The 20,872-nt window shown below is 36.5% G+C and overlaps 1 protein-coding gene across 1 annotated transcript; it reads left to right on the top strand.

Annotated features, from left to right (window-relative positions):
- Positions 1–1,443: 1,443 nt before the first annotated feature.
- LOC111059860 (2-phosphoxylose phosphatase 1) lies at positions 1,444–19,514 on the top strand. Its single transcript, XM_022347482.2, has 6 exons — positions 1,444–1,725; positions 9,729–9,847; positions 10,566–10,733; positions 12,064–13,043; positions 14,817–15,147; positions 17,051–19,514. The coding sequence occupies exons 2-5, from the start codon at positions 9,742–9,744 to the stop codon at positions 15,087–15,089; spliced, it is 1,527 nt and encodes a 508-aa protein (XP_022203174.2). The 5' UTR covers positions 1,444–1,725; positions 9,729–9,741; the 3' UTR covers positions 15,090–15,147; positions 17,051–19,514.
- Positions 19,515–20,872: the final 1,358 nt, after the last annotated feature.

Genomic DNA, 20,872 nt, shown 5'->3' on the forward strand with positions numbered 1-20,872 from the left:
GATACGCCTACTGTACCTACATAATATACTGTATACAAATATTATGATAAATATACTATATCTATTATATGCTGATGCTTAACACCAAATTTATATCCATAAATTACATCATACATAGAATGTGTGATAGAATGAATGATAGTCTTTCTAGGGAAACATTCACAATTTCTGCATCAGATATTATTTATTCTTTTTTGAATAAGGATTAATTTGTTCTTCAACTATGTTTTTTATTTTAGATGCTATAAAGTAGGCCGAAATTTTCAATAAACATAGAAACTATCACAGTACGGTATAACTTACTAGGAATATAAACAAATTTGTTGTCTTATTTTTGGTCAAATAAACTGATCAATATAGAAAGAAGTATTGGAAATGTATGTGAAACAAAAAGATTTCTTCAAATTAATTAACAGAATAAAAATGTTTGACTTACCTGTGAAATGGTATTTCATTTCCTTTAACATGCCCATTCTTGCATCCAAATGCAACACAATACATCACCATTTTTCGGTCGTATTTTCATTCAATTCTACGCATTTCACTACAAATACATCACAATATTTAAGAGAAAAGGTTGTGATCTAATACTAATAGCCCTAATACTCATTCAAATCCGTTTTTAAACTTTAAAAATGAAAAATCGTACTCAAGAGCTGCAACAGCCTGCTTGAATGTATGCGTACGAGAGAGAAGGGAATCCCACACGGTATTCCTGTCTCACTCACTCCGCCTTACACACTTTTGGTTGTAGCTAAGCATCGGACAGCCCGTTCCAGTTAGTTTGGAGTTCACTGATCTAAATTTGCGTACAGATATACGCGCCGCGAACATGAGCAATTCACTTTTAATCAGCTGATGCCAAACTTTTTATATCTGTATCTTACCGTTTCTGTAAAAATACAGATATAATCAGCTGATTAAAAGTGAATTGCTCATGTTCGCGGCGCTTATATCTGTACGCACCTTTACCTTTTTACATGGTACAAATACTAGACATGTCACGTGACCTTAGGAAGCTCCAATCCTGGTCTTCTGATTGGCTTGCTGCAGCGAATGAGATTAATTGATCCGGATCAGTAATGTGATCCGAACCTCCCATCCTATTACTGAATCATAATCCTTGATTTACAAGAACAATAACAATTTTTAATAATGAATAAAATAATAATTAAAGCATTTATTATTGAAATTTCATTATTAAAAAATTGAAAACCTGAATTCACATATTATCTGAAGTAAAATATTGTTTCTTAAATGCATAATTTTTGTTACGAGCAAATTGGATTAGATTAGATTTTCAAATGTACCGCCATAAAGACATCATAAAATGGCCGCTCCATAAGAAACATGAGTGTCATGACCTTGCAACAGCCGCTCTATGGTCTACTATATTTTAGCTCGTTGGTATTCGTGAAAAGGCAGCTCTATTGTTCTTCTTTCGTTGCATTCCCCGCTTCAGGCATCATTCCATAATTCCATTACCATAAAATACCATTTCAATCCTGCCATTGCTGTATTGTATTGTTGATACACAATAATATTTTATTGTAAATGGATTTTGATCAAGATTGAAATATGCTTAGCATAAATATCGAATAAAAAACTCTTCGTATAGAACTGTGAGAAAAATGTCATGAAATAAGACATTGTGGGAGTTCGTCTACATGTTATTTGACTGTGTGCACAAATATTTTTTTCATTTCTAAAGCATATCTGATGACTGTAAGTTTCTATTTTTATATAAAATCATTTCCAGCATGTTTTCAATATTATTGTTGAGCAATTAATAATTTTGTAACCAAGCTGAGTTATAAAAGTACGGTCTTAAGGTGATCTTTATTTTTAGCAATAGTTTAAAAACCAGGTAGTATATTATAGGAGGACTTGTAAAACACAATCTAACCGTTGCGGCTGTTGATCGACTGGTGATAGCTGCGCTTACGCACAGCTGCATTTCAGTATATTATACAGTCCACAAATTCAGGATTAAGACTTTGGACATGTGCATGCAGAAAGTAATCCTGAATAGCTCTCACTCAATGCCTAAGGCCACCAGTGAGCTAACAAGTGTCCATATCCAAACAAGTCGCGGTGTATGAGGCTGGCCATTAACTGTAAGACATGCATGATACACATGTTGTTATACATTGTAGAATCATCACAGCGAAAATCTTTGAGCAAGAACTTTTGAGATTAGGTTTTTGGATTTTCGATTTTAAAAGCATTTTGCTGATGACAAAAAATGCATGTGTCCTATCGTTAGTAACCGACCTTGGCTCTTATTGCGCTCATTACATTAGCCTTGGGTCGTCTGTCTTTGACGTCGTCAACTTAGTAACCCAGTAACATACGGCCGCCAATTGTTGCGTCTCATTGGTAGCCAAACATAATAATTTTAAAGTTTATAGTTTAAGTAATGAAAATTTTGAATCATTGTAAGTTAAGTTAACGTTAGTAAGCTGTATCGTACATAGAAGTGTTTATTTGGTTATTTCTGCACCTTTTCTATTTATAACAAGTAACTCAATAGCACAATAAATAAAATTAAGTAATAGGTACTTTAACAATAAAAAACTTATCATGATGTACTTGGTAAAATTGCATTGTCAAAGTTGCCTGGTACTTTATAATTATTATTTTGAAGGGACGGATTCAAGGATCCAAAGGTTCAAAGAACCCCACACGTCAACCGAAGCTTATTGTGTTCCCAAGTAGTATGTTAGTTAGGTAGACCAATACCTGTGTCCTTTGCTCGTCTTGGAAGAACCAAGAGTTTTTCCCTATGCTCGTCGCAATCCAGTGTGATATGCTTGGCAGTCTCTTCAGACTGATTAGACCTCGTGACCTACGTGAGTTCCACTACTGGCCTTCTTTGAAGATCCTTCCGCTGAGAGAAGGGACGCCAAACTGCCTCCAGGGCGCCCGGCCACCCTCGACTCAGCCACTTGACCCACATTTGTGCCTGGAGTTTCACCCATCTCTGGTCTCTTGAGTTTTTCTTTTTGCCCCTCCGAAACTCTGCAGGGTCAAAAGCCTCCCCTCTCCCAAGAAGTTTTGCCGGAATGGCTGCCTTTCTTTGAGCAGTGGTGAGTTTTGGCCTCTCCACCCACAAACTCGTGACCTACGTGAGTTCCACTCCTGGCTTTTTTGTAGGTCCTTCCGCTGAAGGAGGGGCCGTCAGATTGCCTCTAGGGCACCCAGTCACCATCGACTCAGCCTCTTGACCTACATTTATTTGTGCCTGGAGTTTCACCCATCTCTGGTCTCTTGGGTTTTTATTTTTGCCCCTCCGAAACTGCCCTGATTTTTTTTCAAATCCCATTGCAAGCTAGTCTAGAAAAAATAATGTTATTTTTCAGGGCAGAAAATCCTTATTAATCAGGGCAGTTTCGGAGCAATTTTGAGCAATTTTTTCCTAATATAATAATGGGTTAAATATTAATAAGATAGGTAGTTCTCACCAGGACTACTACTTCTAGCAACTAACTTGAAATTAACAAAAGATAATAATAGTAATATATAAATTAAGTATCATATATTATAATATACACATTCACACTATCAACACTGCTCTGCTTTTGACATTTTCACTCCACAACACTACACAACTCGAAGGGTTTGGTCCGCTTCAATCTGCGCAGCATATGTGTGTTGTCAAGTAGCTGAGCGACTTCTTCATTTTCATGCCGTTCAATCCTGTCTGTATGCTTGCGTGCGAAGCGCCCAATCTCTTTTGCAACGAGCTCCACCTCCAGGTCTCTGTGAATGTCGGCGTTTCGGCTGAATCTTGGAGCATCGACGATGTTCCTCAAAACTTTGTTCTGGAATCGTTGAATTAAATCGACGTTGCTCTTGCTGGCACAGCCCCACAGTTGGATTCCATACATCCATATGGGTTTCAGGATTTGCTTGTAGATGAGGATCTTGTTGTAAGTTGAAAGAGAGGATCTTGTTGTAAGTTGAAAGAGAGGATCTTGTTGTAAGTTGAAAGAGAGGATCTTGTTGTAAGTTGAAAGAGCAGAATTTCGGCCGATCAACCAGTATATTTTTCTATATCTGATACCTAGTTCTTCTCTCTTCTTCTTCACATGTGCTTTCCAACGCAACCTTGCATCTAGAGTCATGCCTAGGTATTTGGCCTCGTTAGCAAATGAAACAGGTTTCCCATTAATTGCTCGGGGAATTTGCTCACATTTCCTGTTTGTGAAGTTGACTTGGACAGACTTGGTCTCATTCACTTTGATTTTCCACAGTCTGGCCCAACTGGAGATTTCATCAGCAGCATCTTGAAGTTTCCTCACAGATTCCTGACTGTTGTCGCCCAGAGTTAGTACAGCCGTGTCATCAGCAAATGTTGCCACTGTATCATTTTCCAACTCAGGTCGATCGCTATTAAACAGTAGATATAGAATTGGCCCAAGAACACTACCTTGAGGTACTCCTGCTCCAATTTCTTTTAGCTCTGAATAGGAAACTTCCTGCTTAAAACTCTGAAATATCTTCCCACTAAATATGACTCCAATATTTCAGTGTATTCAATTGGAAGGATAGTTCTTAATTTTGCTAATAGGCCTCTATGCCACACCTTATCAAATGCTTGGACAAAATCCAGGAATACTGCACTACAAATTTTCTTCTCTTCAAGACTCATCTCAATTTAATTGGTGATTCTGTGGACTTGCTCTATGGTAGTGTATTTCTCTCTAAATCCGAATTGATGTTTTGGTATCAACTTCTTAATCTCTATAATTGGCTTTAATCTTTTCAAAAGCAGTTTTTCAAATAGTTTTGAGATTACAGGTAAGAGAGAGATTGGCCTGATGTAACATCATGTGGTGCTTTTCCAGGCTTTAAAATCATTATGACTTCTGCAACTTTTCAGTAATCTGGGACATATCTCAGCCTAAAAGATGTATTTATGAGGAATGTAAGCTTCAAGAGAGCCTTCCTTGGAAGCTGTTTCAATACATCTCCAGTTATGAGATCAAACCCTGGTGCCTTACTGGTTTTGATGCTACTCTTGATCATATTTTCCACTTCAATCACAGTGACTGGTGTGATCCTTGCTGATTCTTGAACAGTATGTGGTAGATGTTCATCATCATCATAGCTGTTATCAGTTTTAAAGATATTCTCCAGATGATTTGCAAACCTAGCTGAGTTTATTTTCTCTAGCCCACGTACCATCCACATTTTTAATGGATGCATTTTGGCTTGAAGTCTTTCTAATGCACTTTGTAGCTTTCCATAGGGAGTAGTCAGTATTTTTTTCATCAGTCAGCTCAGTGAGATACCTGGAAAAAGTTTCATTTTTTATTTCTCTTAGCTGCTGAGATGAATTGTTTAGCACAGTCTTGTCTCTTGGATCCCTAGTGTTTTGCCATTTTCTTCTAGCTCTTCTCTTCTATAATAAAAGATTTTTTATTCAGAAGGATAGTTGTTGCCTTGAGTCCTCCTTTTTATTTGTGGTGTACATGCCCAGGCTGCTTGCTGAATGGAGGTCACAAATTTCTCAATTTCCGCTTTAAGCTGATCTTTACTTCTAAGCTGTACATTGAGATCTATGCTTTCCTCCAGTAAGAGTCTGAATTGTTCCCAGTTTGTGTATCTATTGCAGAGAAATGGAGATGGTTCTCGTTCTATTACACTCTCGCTTAATGTGAATATAATTGGTGAGAGATCTGATTATTGTCAAGTCACAGCTGTCTTCAATTTTGATGTAGTTTGTGGAGAAGTCCTTGATGATGAAAAAGTCTTATCAGATCTGGAATTTTTCCTATGTCTGTTGGCCAGTATGTTGGGTTTCCAGTTGATATTGCTTCACATTTGAATTGCTGGATTGCACTAAACAGTTCTCGACCCTTTGTAATGGTTATCCTGGAGCCCCAATGGGTATTTTTAGCATTGAAGTCTCCTCCTACGATGAACCTTCTTCCAAGATGTTTCAAGAATTCTATGTAGTCTCGATGTTTTAGTGCATGTCTTGGAGGGCTATATATTGCTGCTAATGTCACTTTGCATCCTTTGAGCTCCAGTGATACAACAGAAGCTTGAGTTTCATCTGTTTTGTATTCCTTTTCTTCAGTGTGTTGTATTGTTTCTCTCACAATTACTGCACTACCTCCCATTGCTGAATTATTTGAATGTGTAGTATGGTATGTTCTATAGCCTCTTATTTTGAGATAGGATTGGTTTGTCATGTGTGTTTATGAAATAAGGCAGATGTCTATTTTTTCGTTATGGAGTACTAATTCTAGTTCTTGCTTCTTCTGGAGAATGCCATTGGCATTCCATGCCATGATTTTCAGTGTGTGGTTCATTGCTTCCTTCTGCTCCCAGCCGGGTTGGTGCTGCTTTCCAGTTTCTGTAACGTTTTTTCAAATTCAAACGAGGATAATAGTGCTTCTTGCTTTTCCAGCTTGGTAAGTATCAGCTGTAAAGTAAGTAGCACTCCGTCCCCTTGATTCATCTTGGTTCATCTTCTTATCGAGACCTTTCTTTGTAGTATCAGCATATGATAAGGGTTTATCGAATGCTGACAATCTCATGTTTCTATTTCGGTGGAAGAAACAGGTATGGGTTGAGTTGAATGTTCCTTGCGCGAATCCACTTGCTTGATTGGTCCTGAATGGGGCTTCATATTTTTGCTTCGCATCTTCTGCAGTTCGACAGCAACACTGCACCCACGATAGCTTGCTGGATGATTTTCACCACAATGAATACATTTTGGCTTTTCTCCAGCTGCCTTTGTGCAATCCTTGGAGCTGTGTTTACCAGCACATTTGACACAACGAAACTCTTTAAAGCAATATTTTTGGGTGTGTCCATATGCTTGGTATCTTTTGCATTGAGCAATGAGCTTCGATTTATTAATTGTCTCTATTTCTACCTCGCATCCCATTATGTTGGTGATTTTGTAAATTTTATTTGCATCTTCTCCTGCTTTAAACTCAAGCATGAACATATCTAGTGGCTCTTTAGTTCTCCATTTAAGCTTTATGCTTACGTTCAGAATTTTTAACCCTTGAGGCCTCTGAGGTCCTCCACAATATTCTCTGCTTCACATGAGTGATGTAGCTTCTTAGCCATAACTCTGATTGGCCTTGATTGCTTGTTCTCATAAGAATGCCAAGTAAACTTCTCTCTTTTCAACTCCTTTGTGAGCAATCTATAATCCTCCTCATTTACTAAGTTAATTTTGAAACTGTCTACTCTAAGTAGTTTCACACTGAAATTACGACTTGGCAGTAGCTTAACTAACTTTTCATGGAAGTTATTGTATGATTTAATGCCATCCACTATTACTGGTGGTAATGGGGGACTCTTTTTGACTTTGTGTTGCTGTACTGACTCACCCTTATTATAGTTGGTTGTTTTTCCTTCTGATGGAGGGGTAAGCGAAGTATACAGCTTCCTCTTCTTAGATCTCCCATTTTTCACTCTCACCCATTCCGTCTCCTTGGCAAGTTCCTCCTTATCTGTGCAGTAATCTGTACTACGCGATGTATTTTTAGCTGTAGCAAATTTTTCACTCTTCAGTTGATTTTTCCTCATTGGAGTTGATTGATGTTGATCAGAATTACTACTATTTACAACTTTCAAATTGTTGGAAGATGCAGGGACCGAGTTGACGTTACGGGTTGGTTGGCACGCCTGATGTGCTAGGTGGAACTGTAGTTAACGTCGGCTCTGAGTTAATTTCCCATTTCAAATAGTTTTAAAGTTAAATTAGGTGGTGTTTTTGCTATGAGTGAAACTACACGTTGTGTTGTGTTGTAGATGCAACATAATTACAAATACTTTTCATTTTATCTCTTTGTAGTGTGAAAAGTTTGTTACGACGGTGAGGTTAGTTTGGGTTTCTTGAGTGACTTATTGCTGCTGGGAAAAAGTTGGCGCCTTTTTGGTACCACCGGTGTATTGTGATAAGTACAGATTTGTTATTGTTTCATTGACTGACTGTGTAACGGTTTGGATTGCTACAAACATCTTTCACAACGGCGATAAAGGATAAGAGCTTATCAATGATAGTTATGGGAACGGTACTCTGTATATAGTAAGCTCAAGCATTTACGGAATCCTATTATCTCATCTCCTGTTTTTGATATCTGTCGTTCGAGTGTCAGCTGAGTTATTGACACTTGTTGATTCCATCCATTCCGTAGCTATAGATTGTGCAAACTTTCAAATACAGTGATATAGGCCTATGGGTAATGAACGATTAATAAATATGAACTCAGAAATAAAATCGTGTAAAACATCCAAGGGCAACCCAGCGATTCTGTATAAGGGATTCAAGTTCAGAAAGGCACCGTCAACTAGTAAGGATGATGTTTGGCGATGTTTAGCAAAAGGGTGTTCTGTCTCACTCATAACAAACAACGATTTGTCTATTGTGCGGGATGTTGCGGGGTCGCACTTGCATGACTCGGTGGAGGACAACGAAGATAATGTGTTACTGACTTCAGCACCAGACACACACGATCATTCCAAGCAGGCAGATCTTGAACGGGAGAACGAGCGATTGAGAGCGCGGATGGAAGTACTTGAGGAGCAGTGGAGCGCCGCTATAAATCGTTCAATGGAGCTGGACATCCGTCTCATGGAAATGTCATCGTCCGAGTCGCAAGTGCAGAAGAACGAGGAAAATGTTTCTCCAACGTCGCATGGCAGCGCCCTCATCGACCGATTGAGCGCCTTTCTCAGATCAGAGCTTCTTGCTGATGCTGATATAGATTGTTTTTGTAATTACCTTACTGAATCTTTCCCAGGCAATGTACATAGTCTTCCTGGCAGTTACAACAATGCTTATTAACGATGAAGGAGCGGATTTATCGTTTCTGAATAGGATAATTGAGCAGAATAATGTTATTGTTTTTATCGTAAATGATAGTCCTCAAGCAGGATCTAATAACGGATAGTCAGGCTCACATTGGAGCATATTACTGTATGACAATGCCCAAAAACGTTTCTATAGTCTAGACTCAATGGGTAGTTATAATGATAGGTTTTCCACAGCATTGATTGAAAAAGTGAGCTCCATATTCAATACTAATGAACTGATTAAACTGCCCTGTATTCAACAAACTAACAATTTTGACTGTGGGATAGTTGCTTTGTATTTCATAGAAGAGGTATTTAAATTTCGTAGAATAAATAGGACAAAATGTTTTAAGGAGAGCCTATTGGGAAATTCTCATTTTGATGTTTTTGGGTATAGATGGAGATTGCTTAGTAACGTATGTGAGTTTCTAAAACCCATGTCAGATACTTACGTTAAGTCGCATGTATCATCATACAGATCGACGATTGATGTGGCTAATTGTTCCACTTCTGAGATTACCTCAAATCACGCAAATAATTATGAAATTGATCAGACGAATCTGAGGGCGGATAGGAGAAAACGTACCAAGGGAGTAGTGAACATTTTTGGGAGTAGCCATGGCCGTGACATTGTTAATTGCTTTGAATCTGATTTCATTTCAAACAGTTAACATGAATTATTGGGATGATTATGCCATATCTTGTCAGACTGAAAAATATAATTATTCGGTCAGCTTTACAACTAATAGGCCTACGTATAACCTTTCTGATTTTCCAATTAAGAGTACTTACAACAATCAATATTTCGGTCTGAATCAAAGTCAGCTTCTCTGATGGTCAAGGTTGTTCACCAAAACATACGTTCGTTGTAAAAACTTAAAAATAAGTTTAAACTTTTTCAGATATTTCAATAACATGGCTGCGGATCTGTGTCCAACTTTGGTTATGAGACTGACATCTCAGCATAGAGCAATCTACTGTTACTTGTTACTCAGTGCTTGGATATTTGTACTTCTGGGAGGTAAATATTTTTTTGATATCTCTCAATTTTTATTTTGTGATAATTGTCACATTATCACATCAATTATCAATTATTGTCAATTATCACATTAATTGTAAATTCTCAATTTTTTCAAAGCGAGGCATTTTTTTTTTTATTTTATCATTCAAATAAAGATGGAGTTTGAAAAACTCAAAACTGTAAGATTAGACTGATTAACATTTAGACAATATTATTAGCAGATGAATGTTGGATAGTCGAAAGCTTATTTCAAGAACTCCAATATTAGTTTCATTCTATCCTTGACTAATCTTTAGATGACGACCATTCTTTGAAGTTTGTTAGTATTCACTTTTATCGTCTAAATTTTTAATGAATAAATTAATAATTACATGGAGATGGCAGATGAACGAACTTATGCTGATTTATTTTTTTAATGGTAAATTATTTTACTGGTAATGAATTAATACTTAAATGCGTTGAGTGATTTTGAAAGTATTTTCAATTAACTATGACCATAGATTTCTTGTTTTCAATGGCAGATTAACATTCCAAATCAATTGCATACCTAATTTTGAAAAATCCACGAGAAAAGCCAGACTGGCCAACTGGTGTACATTGCAAAAGTATAAATTATGTACTACCGAACATTTTCAAACACATTTTCTTTTGTTAAATCCTCATTGAATTATTTTTTCAGTCTGTATTGAAGACATATTCATAGAAATATTTTTTTCAGGCATGTACAAATACATTGGAAGTGAGGATGGTTCGGGTTCACTTGTGAGGCATTCGACTGGTGATTTCACAACCAGAAGCTTCTCGCAGAGTATTCGACCCGACATCAAAGCTAGAAGGGTGATGAAGGTTTGCAATCCACCAAACATGATCACGGCTGGCTCAGAAGGTAACCCACTCTTCCACTTAACTAAACAAAAAATGTTAAAGTTCAAAAAATGATTTAGTTCATTTATTTTTTTCCTTTTTCCTTCGTCCTGGTACCCCCAGAAGAAGGGAGTTTATTATGGAAAATATAACAAACAAAAATGAAAAATACACTTATAAAAAGAAATTTTACAAACAAAAAAAAAGAATAATAAAAAAAGCAAGAATGACAAATGATAAGAAAATTCATTTTTATTGGAAAATTTCAAAAATTATAAACCAGACAAAATATAAATTCTCCAAAACCTTCTAAAGAAGGTTTGACTGGAGGAGTCAAGTTTTACATTATATTAAAAAAACATAGAAATAGTACATAATATAATAATAATAATAATATTTTGCTGTATAATAATAATTTCAAACTATTAAAAGAACTAAGGACTTCTGCCACTATAAATATTGACCGAAGAACTAAATAGCAGAAGGGAACTTGAAGAATGAAACTGTCCCAAAATTGCGCCCAGATCGGGAATCAAACCCCGGTTCCTTTCCGATGCTGGCGGAGGGGCTTTAACCCTTCGTCTACTGGGCACTCTCTCTGAATAGCTTCACTGAATTATGATGTAGCCATTCCGGCCAGGTATCAAAGATTGAAGATATTTTCTAAGTTTCCATTAGTTGGTAACTGCAATTTCGAATTTAATCTTCCATCGTTAATATTTTATTATATCATGTATATATTTATATACTATTAAGTATTTATATTCTATTAAGTATTTTCCAAGCTTCCAGTCAACAGTGTGATTGAAATGCATTTCCCTAGAGCACAAAAACATGAGAATTGAAAGACAGTTTACATTTGCATTATCATTAACTCAATCATTCACAAATTTGAGAAAGATACTACACAAAAGGTTACAGCCTAAAACGGCCTCTATTCTAATTTATACAACAGTCCAAATGCAATTCTATCAGTGCTAGCAATTCCTTATCAATTTTGATATTAGTACTTCTAATTTATTAGTAACTATTTGGTAACCCGTGCTCCGCAACGGTCTAATTAAAAATTTGACAAACTAAAAACTCGACCTGATGAAATCTTAAAGAATTTAAAATTGACCTAAAACCATCCTCGTAAATTAAGAATCTATATGCAAAATTTCAAGTTAATCAGTCCAGTAGTTCTGACGTGATGATGCGTTATTCGTGAATTTCCTTTCCCGTACGTGTGTAATCCAATTCTTTCCTTTATTATATTATAGAAGATTAATAAATTATTACTAATTTGTGTCATTAGTTTTAATGTATACGTTGAAGAAATATGGTTTGAACGATGAACTTTGTGGTTGCAGGTCGTGTTAAGGGAAATTACACTCTGGAGGGAGTGCTAGTGTTGATCAGACATGGAGACCGTGGGCCTTTGACTCATGTGCGCAACATATCATCGATTGACTGTTCGTGTAGTGGAGCTCCCGAGTTGGTGTCGTATGAAGCATTTGTGGACAACCTGACGGGCACTGCAATGCAGTACCAGCTGCTGGGGCCGTTCCACGGGTTTCCACTGCTGCCAGCCGCCGAATGCGCGCTAGGCCAGTTGACTCGAGTCGGAGTCGCACAGTTGCTGGCCACTGGCAGACTGCTGCGGCGAGCCTACGCCGAGCGACTTGGCCTGACCAATGTGACTGTGGCCGCATACAGCACGCGCTACCGACGCACGCTGCAGAGTGCGCTCGCTCTGCTCTACGCGCTGCTCACGCCTCAAGGCCTGCACGGCGTCACACTCAAGGAGAGCCAGAGCATGTCGTTCTGCTTCGACGACTGTGCTTGTCCGGCAGCTGACATCCACAACAAGAAGTTTGTCTCCGAGCTTTCGGGGCGCCTCAAGTCGCATCCAGCTGTTGCCAAGCTAGTGCGTTCGTCCGCATCAGTAGTCTACGAGATGACCGACAAACACCTCTCGTCCGACCCGTACGCCCTGAAGGACGCCCTGCTGACCTATGTCTGTCACAATGCTCGTCTGCCCTGCTCCGACCTCTACTCGCCATCCGATGTCTGTGTGAGGACCGAGCATGTCACCGGCCTCTTCGCCTACATCGAATGGGAGACCCGGCAGCATCCCAAGAGTGCCAGTCTCAAGCGTGTCTGTCTGCTTCGTGCCTATGGACTGCTCAAGAATATTGTTGTCAATATGTTGCGGATAATGTCGGAGAAAAAACCAAAAATTGTTGTATATTCCGGCCATGATAAGACTATTCTCTATCTAGCAACGGCTCTTGGCATAGTATCGGATACAACGTCGTCGCCTCACTATGCATCACGTTTTGTCATTGAGGTGAGATTTCCGTTATTTCGTAGATTCATAGTACAGTATGTAAGTTATGAATACTTATAATGATTGAATAACTTATAACTTATTCTAACCTCTATTTAAATAATTTCAAGTGACACTTATACATTGTGTCGGTAGGTGTACGTTCAGTACTATTCAAATCATTAAATAGTCTATAACGTAATAAAATCAAATTATAATTTATTCATTTACAAGCAACTTACAGGTATGGAACCAGAAACAAAGCCTCAAATAAATAACAAGTTTTACGGGTTGGTTTGGCACGAATTAAATGTGTGGCCAGTAGCCAGTAGCCAGTGGTGATTGTCGCCTAAGTAACAACATAATCTATGATGCAATAAAGGAAAGAACCGGCTTATACACTTGATGAACTCCAACTTTTAACCCTCTTCATACTACAACAAATGCTCTTTCTCCTTCTTGGAAGCAGACCATGAAGGGCTTAACCGGAGAAGCATCTTTTAGATAACATTGTGTAGCCTAGATGACATCATGATACTTTTGCAACCGAGAAGAAAATTATGTAAGAGGAAAAGGAATGAGAGATTAAGAAGCAGAGAAAATAGATGAAAGAGAAAAGGAGTGAAAAATAACGGGATAGGAAATACACGAATGACTCATCATCACGTCTGAACTAGGAACTGAACTTATTAACTTGAAATTTTGCATTTATATTTCAATTTATCGAGGTTGTTACAAGCCTATTTTCAGTTCTTCAAGATTCCAGTACGTCAAGTTTTCTGTTTGTCAAGTGCTTTAAACGGACTTGCGTGTGTAGCACGGGTCACCTGCTAGTAAATAATGATTCCCAATCATAAGTTATTCACTGTCTATCGACTTACAACATTTTTGCGGCCCAGATTTGAAGTCCTCCATAATTGACTAAAATGCGTGAATTTGATCCTAATTAAGAACTCAGTTCACATAGTAAGATGTTTCCGGTTATTAAGATGTAGTTGAACAGTTATTGGCGTTATGGTGAAGCAATAACATTGCCCAAACTTTTCATTCCCTTGGAAGCTTCAACAGTATATTTCAAACAAGAATTTTACATGTACCGTAATACATTTTTTATTCAGTTGGTTCAGATTTAACTCTTCCATTTAATTGTTCTCATATACGTCCCAAATTATCTTACCTCCTTGAAATATTTCCTGTTCATATCTTGAAAATACTATTCTACTCTGGATGACAATGCGGATTGATTTTAATGATGATCACCATCGATGGATGAATGATGGTCATGAATTATGATAATATAATTATTTATATTGATATTTTATCCAATTATAGTATCCTTGTAATATTTTAAAATCAAGCACGACTAGCTCCGCCGACATTTATCTCATTCTCAAGTTTCAAAATGAACTATTTTTTCAGTACTTAAACAAATATTAACTTTTTCAGCCGCTGGCCCATTTTTAATTTTTTCAAGTCAAATATTGATATTTTATTATATGAAATAAAACTAACATTAAGCAAGTTTAGAATGCTTGATTCTGATCTAAATGTCAAGATTGTTGAGCTGTTCAGATGAGGAATATGGAATTAGGTACAATGTGGTACTCCTAATTCGTATAAATATTGTCTAGAAATAATTTATGACGAAATAAAATCAAGGTATGGTTAAATTAAATTTAGTTAGTTCGCATTATCACTAAATTTTCTTTTGCAAAAATGCATTATTTTTTAAACCATTGCAGTTGTATTTAAATAAAATATGATGGTATGAACGACTTGTTTTTTGTTTAACAGGTATATAGAAACAATGACTCGAGCACAATGTCAGAATCGGGGCCAATGGGAAGCGATTACTATTTTCGCGCCGTTTACAACGGCAAAGACCTGACTCAGCGGATCCACTTCTGCCGTTCCACTTCTGCCAGCGACAGTCCAGCTCCCAGTGAGAGTGCCCAAAAGAAGCCCGCTCTCTGTCCGGTCGAATCAATCATTCGATTCCTCCACGATGATTATTTTTCGTCTTTTAACGTCACCAATCTAAAGGACGCCTGCATAATCCATGATTGACTTTCTGCATCAACTTGATAAACGTTGAAAGCAATTTGTGTCCAGTTTCTGCGGTGAAGTGAGTAGCTTATAATAATACGATTTTTGTAAAATTAGATGATTAAGGCCCGGTTGCAGAGTCTTTACATAAAATCAAACACGGCTATGTGAGACATAGACTAAAATCACTGACATAAATGGTTGCTCATTGCACAGTCGTTTGCCGAAGCCCCCATTTAGCTATATCTCGAATTGCACAGTCATTGCTAGTCGTTTGCCGAAGCCCATTTATCCGCTATATCTCGAATTAGCATCACACATAAGTCACACTGCAGCTCTATTCACTGTTCTCCGTACATGCTTCTATCCAACCTATGTCTTGGCATCGGGGAAAGTTTCAGTAGACATCATTTTGAACAGACCTAAAAGACCTCACATAAAATTATATTAATTATATTATAATTATACTATTATATTATTGGTTGAGTACCTACAAGTAATGAGGCTACAACAATATGAGTTGTGGGTAGCCAAAATACTCTTTAGAAAATAAATATTATTTACTTGTTAGTAAATACGTATCATATATTAGTAAGCTATACTCGGTAAAGATACTTATATTATAATTTGATTAGTTACTCATATTATTTACTTATATATTGATAATTTTTCGTAAACAACTTTCAAAACAAGCTTTCAACACCTCTTGGCACATTTGGCGCGAGTGGATTTAACAGCACGACTTCGGACCCTTACCTGACCGTTTTTAACGATTGAAGACATGAATAAGCTTCTTCTGACGACTGTGCCACAGAATCATGTGTCTAATCGGGCGTTGTTAGTTATATGTGAGCTAAAGTTTACTTTGACGTCTGTGCAACGAAAACTAGAGCTATGGCTTTGTAAATGAAGTAACTGCCTGCTTTTAACTTTATGTGACGACTCTGCAACCGGGCATAAGTTAAATATTACCTAATCAATAAGTAAACAAGATTCTTCAATCTAGAAAAGCATGTCGAGCCCAAAACTGGCTATCGAGTGAAATAATTTATATATTTGCCATACCGAGTGTACCAAATATTAATTGGAAGGAATTGATAACCCAGCCGTTATTGTGTTATCTCCTCAGTCACAGTTTTGATAGGTGATGAATGCTTGGTATTATTGTTGTTCAGGTCACCGCATTTGGCCAGCTCCATTAAATAATCTGCCATGATCTTCGAAATCTTTTTGGATATGGAATCAACCTAACATTGTAGGCCTGTCGAGCTTTCATCATTATTCTTTCTATTATGATATCATCCTTGTACATATATAAACCAGATATTGTTTATAGATTCTTAGGAGTTTTTTCCGATTTATGAATGATATCTATTTGTATTTCTCAAATTTTAGCATGTTTTTCAATCTTTTAAACTTGATGTTTTTATGTTGTGATAGTACAACAGTTTAATGGTCCATCCAATAACTCCACCCTTTCTAACTTTTGTTGCCATTTAATTTTTTAGGGTTTATGAACTGCTATGTCTTGATTTGGACTTAATTCCCAGTGAAAACCCTAGTTATTTCGGGCATAGATGCATAGATCTAAGAAACTTACTCAAAATCATATTCCGATAAAGACTTATGTGATTTAATATACTACTTAGATTTATTAAAAGAGAAAAAAACTCAATGCAGAAGTAAGCAGAAATGGTGGTTACACAATAAATATATAGGTACCAATAATTTTTGTTAAAATATAAATTATTGAATATTTTTGATCAAATATTATTACAAAAAAATTCATCTAAAATAAATTAAATTATTGGTTCAATTAACTTGAAAACCCATTACTCAAAGGTTTTCCGATGTTTTCGTTCATTAAGGCAACTCATAATGTACATGAAATAATCACATTTTAGCATCTAAATTCACCTCCCCAAATGAGTCTCCTGGATGATGAAATCTACATTTTACACTAATCCTCGTCATTTTTCCAGATTCACTAACGACACTTCGCCAAAGACTTACTGAATGAAACAATTTAGAGGGACGATGCATATTTCTCCTGGAAAGCGGTGGCTTAGTTCATGCTGAGGAGGAATTACTCAACGTGAACGCCTCGCAACATATTCCTTGCAGGGAGAGATATCTACCGTTTGTCAACTGCTGCGAAGGTATGTGTCGATTCCTGTAGCTGCGTGTGGGGCAGTCAATTGAACAGAAGCTCCGTCCTCAACGACCGAGTGCAGAGTTCAGTAAGGAACATCTTATGAAACTATGTATGTTGGCCAAAATCAATTCGATCTTATAGGCCATTACATAGCAATCCTAGTGAATCTTCTTCACCAATCAAGGTAAACAAGCCTATCCAGAGTGGAATTCTACAATGGAAATTGTAGCAGCAACTATTTTGCTTTTCTGATCTTTAACTTGGGAAAATTACTGCAATTTGATCTATATCTTGGCTGAAGATGTTCAGTGAATAGGCTAATATAACATTTTCTCTAAACCCTGGTTAATAATCTATAGATGACGATTATGGAATTTTATTATTGTTCTGCAATTTTTGAACATATGACGTGAAATTTCTTCATTGAACTGTAGGACTGTAATCATCATCAGATTAACCATAAATCCGATTTAATTATATTTGTCTGAACGATAGAAAATAAATTCAAACTCGGATAATTTTCAAATATTACTAGCCGAAATGTGTTCTTTGCAATATTTTTATCAAGCTGCTAGTAGAATATCTCATAATACTAGATTAATTGCTATTCCTTAAGACATCAATACAATATTACATTATTGATCGGAGTTCCCTGGTCTGTTTGGTGATTTGTGATTGAATTGAGTATGAATAGGATGCTCAGCTATGACTAATATGTGATTGCATTATTCATGTGTTATTACTGTTGGATATTATTCATAATGTATTGATCATTAATTAATTTACTACTCATTATGGAGTTATACAGAATGATTTGTGGGAAACGGTCGTTTTTTGAATGAGTTGTACAAGATAGAATTATTTTTGTTACAAAAAGAACATTTCTTACCATTTCATGGACAAGAAAAATAAAAATTCCCAAATTCTCATCACAGAGTCATAAGTCATTTTCAAATAACGTGTTTGTTTGCGCGAAAATTCAGTCAAAACTTCTTATTATTGCTGCACTCACACTAGCGATGCTTTCAGGCACCCTTCTTGTTCCAAACTTCCACTTGAAAGTCAATAGTCAAATACCTGCCTGGCAAATATATGTATGCAACGTAGCCGATTTTTTGTTTCGTGGTGGAATAAGAACTCTTGAGTTAAACGACTCTCTGATGAATGATTTATCCATACAGTTGAAACCATCAAAATTTTAATAGATGAATCTAGGCTGAAAATATACCATACCAAAATTAAATCATATGGGACATTGATGTTTTTACTGGCCTGGCATGAGTTGTGATGTCATTAACAGTGGCTGCTAGTAAAATTGGACGAAAATTTGCCTGGTCCAAAAGTAAATGCCCTATGTTGAATCATGCTATTTGAAACGTGCCATTTTTAGTAAAATTGGTTGAATGGAAGACATTGAATTCACAGACATTGCTGAATTAAAAATAAATTGTATCTGGTATTTTTAACTTCCAAGTTAGATAGATAATTTATAGATAAGGTAGACAGATAGATAGATTAAGGTCGACTTCTACTCAAGGGGGATTGAGGAATTCAGAATCAATAGTAAAAATTGCAAGACTATAATCGATACACCTGAAGAAATATTTTCTAGATTTGGTATTTCAAAACGTATGATTCCTGACAGTATGCCATTCATACTGATCTCAGGGGCTTGGAGTGACTTAGTCCAAGTCCTACTTGTTCACCCCATTGGTAGAAAAAGTTCTCTGTTGACAAATTTCACAATCCATTAGTATTCAGCTATGATTTTATTCTACATAAAATATACACTAATAATTACATATTAATCAATTATTAAATCATTGATGTTTTCCAAGTTGCTTCTCTCATAGTATGTTTTCAATCTTTCGATATGTACAATTTCTTGGTGCGATTATCCACGCCCTGAGTTTATTATTTTAAAGTTCTGAGGGTGATAATTTTTTTACAAGAGTTTGGTTGTGTGTGGGTAGGCAACTAAACATTTGTTCCTGGTAGAATATTTATGTCTTAGCCTTTTCAATGATTGCAAAATCACAATCTTTGAAGTTAGGTTTCATAACTTGCATACATTCTGCATGAAATTGTTGTTGCTGATTGTGGCTTGTATAACTGTTCTAATAACTTCACTTTCAACTCCAAGTCTCTATTCAGTATACATCCATCATACATACAGTTTTTGGAGCATGTAGAATCCTTGAAAAATATTGAAAGGAGAGCAGATTAGAATACGTAAAATACCAACATTAATAATATTCAGGTAAAGAATAAAATAGTTATTTTCCTCCACCTACCGTCTAAAGTGCTTACTTTACTCCCTGGAACATAATACTAAAGTGTCACTTTTTTGATCTCGGGAGGAAAAACCAGAAAAACTCCCTAGAGCGTAAAAGTAACTCCATTTAAATAACATGGGAAGCATCTCTATTTTAAAAACTTACATTTGAAATAGGTTAGAAGGTCTAAGCTTGGATGAGGAAGCATATAGAGTAGTCATCAAACCAACTAAATTCAATACCTCAACCAGACATTTGAGTCCGAGGAACGATTTCCTTGAGGGAGAAAAAACATTTTCTACTCGTGATATACACAACATCTTTCCTCTACCTACATTTATAAAAACTGCAAATAATATAATTTTAATAACTTACGTGACCTGAAACAATCTATCACCTCATAACCTAAAAAGTAAGCAGTACTGGTGGTCCTGGTGAGTTCACTGCCGACAGCGCCAGCGCTATCTGTCAGCAAAAGTGTAACAATGAAGGGATTCAAAATAATAACAGCTGACTCTAATTTTATTAGTTGGTGAGAAATATTCGTTGGCTAGTATCTTGAATAACATGAAATATTTATATTTTTTTATAATCTACTAATATTAAGTACGTAATGAGTTTAGCATACAAACATAGATTTCATAAGTTAATCATATTTATGGTTCAGTTCTTGAATTAAGTTGGCTCAATGAAAATACTCTATGCTTCCTCATCTGTGCTTCGACCTTCCAACCTATTTCTAATGTAAGTTTTTAAAATTGAGTTGCTTCCCATGTTATTTAAATGTAGTTACTTTCACTCCCTTGGGATTTTTTCTTATTTTTAGACTCAAGGGCGAAAAAGTGACATTTCACTATTATGTTCCAGGGAGTAAAGTAAGTACTTTAGACAGTAGGTGGACGAAAAATATATTGTCAATTCTACAATATCTTCCGCAATATTTATTAAAGTTCGACAACATTTCTGTATCTGTTGTAATTTTTATAACTAATGCTCTTTTCAGGATCAAAATGTTATGAAGTCAATGGACTATAAACCAAAAATCTTTAATAAACATTTCTGTCTTCATTGATGCACCGGTCCACTTTATGTTTGAGCCTATCCAATGCTACTCAGACTTTCGACGACTAACTTGCTGTCTGTTGCCTGGTATCATTAGGCATGTAATTGCGGTGTAGGTACACCCACACCCTGCACTTTGTGTCGAAACTGATGCACGTCTGTCCACTTCGTATTTGAGCCTATCCAATGCTACTCAGACTGTCGACCTTATATTGCTGTCTCTTGCCTGGTATTCTCAGGCAAGGAATCGCTTATGCATTGTCGCTTTTATCCTATTGCAACCAATCCTTATTCTATTGAGGCGAACCCAT

The sequence above is a fragment of the Nilaparvata lugens genome, chromosome 1 (genome assembly GCF_014356525.2).
Source record: "Nilaparvata lugens isolate BPH chromosome 1, ASM1435652v1, whole genome shotgun sequence".
Taxonomy (NCBI): domain Eukaryota; kingdom Metazoa; phylum Arthropoda; class Insecta; order Hemiptera; family Delphacidae; genus Nilaparvata; species Nilaparvata lugens.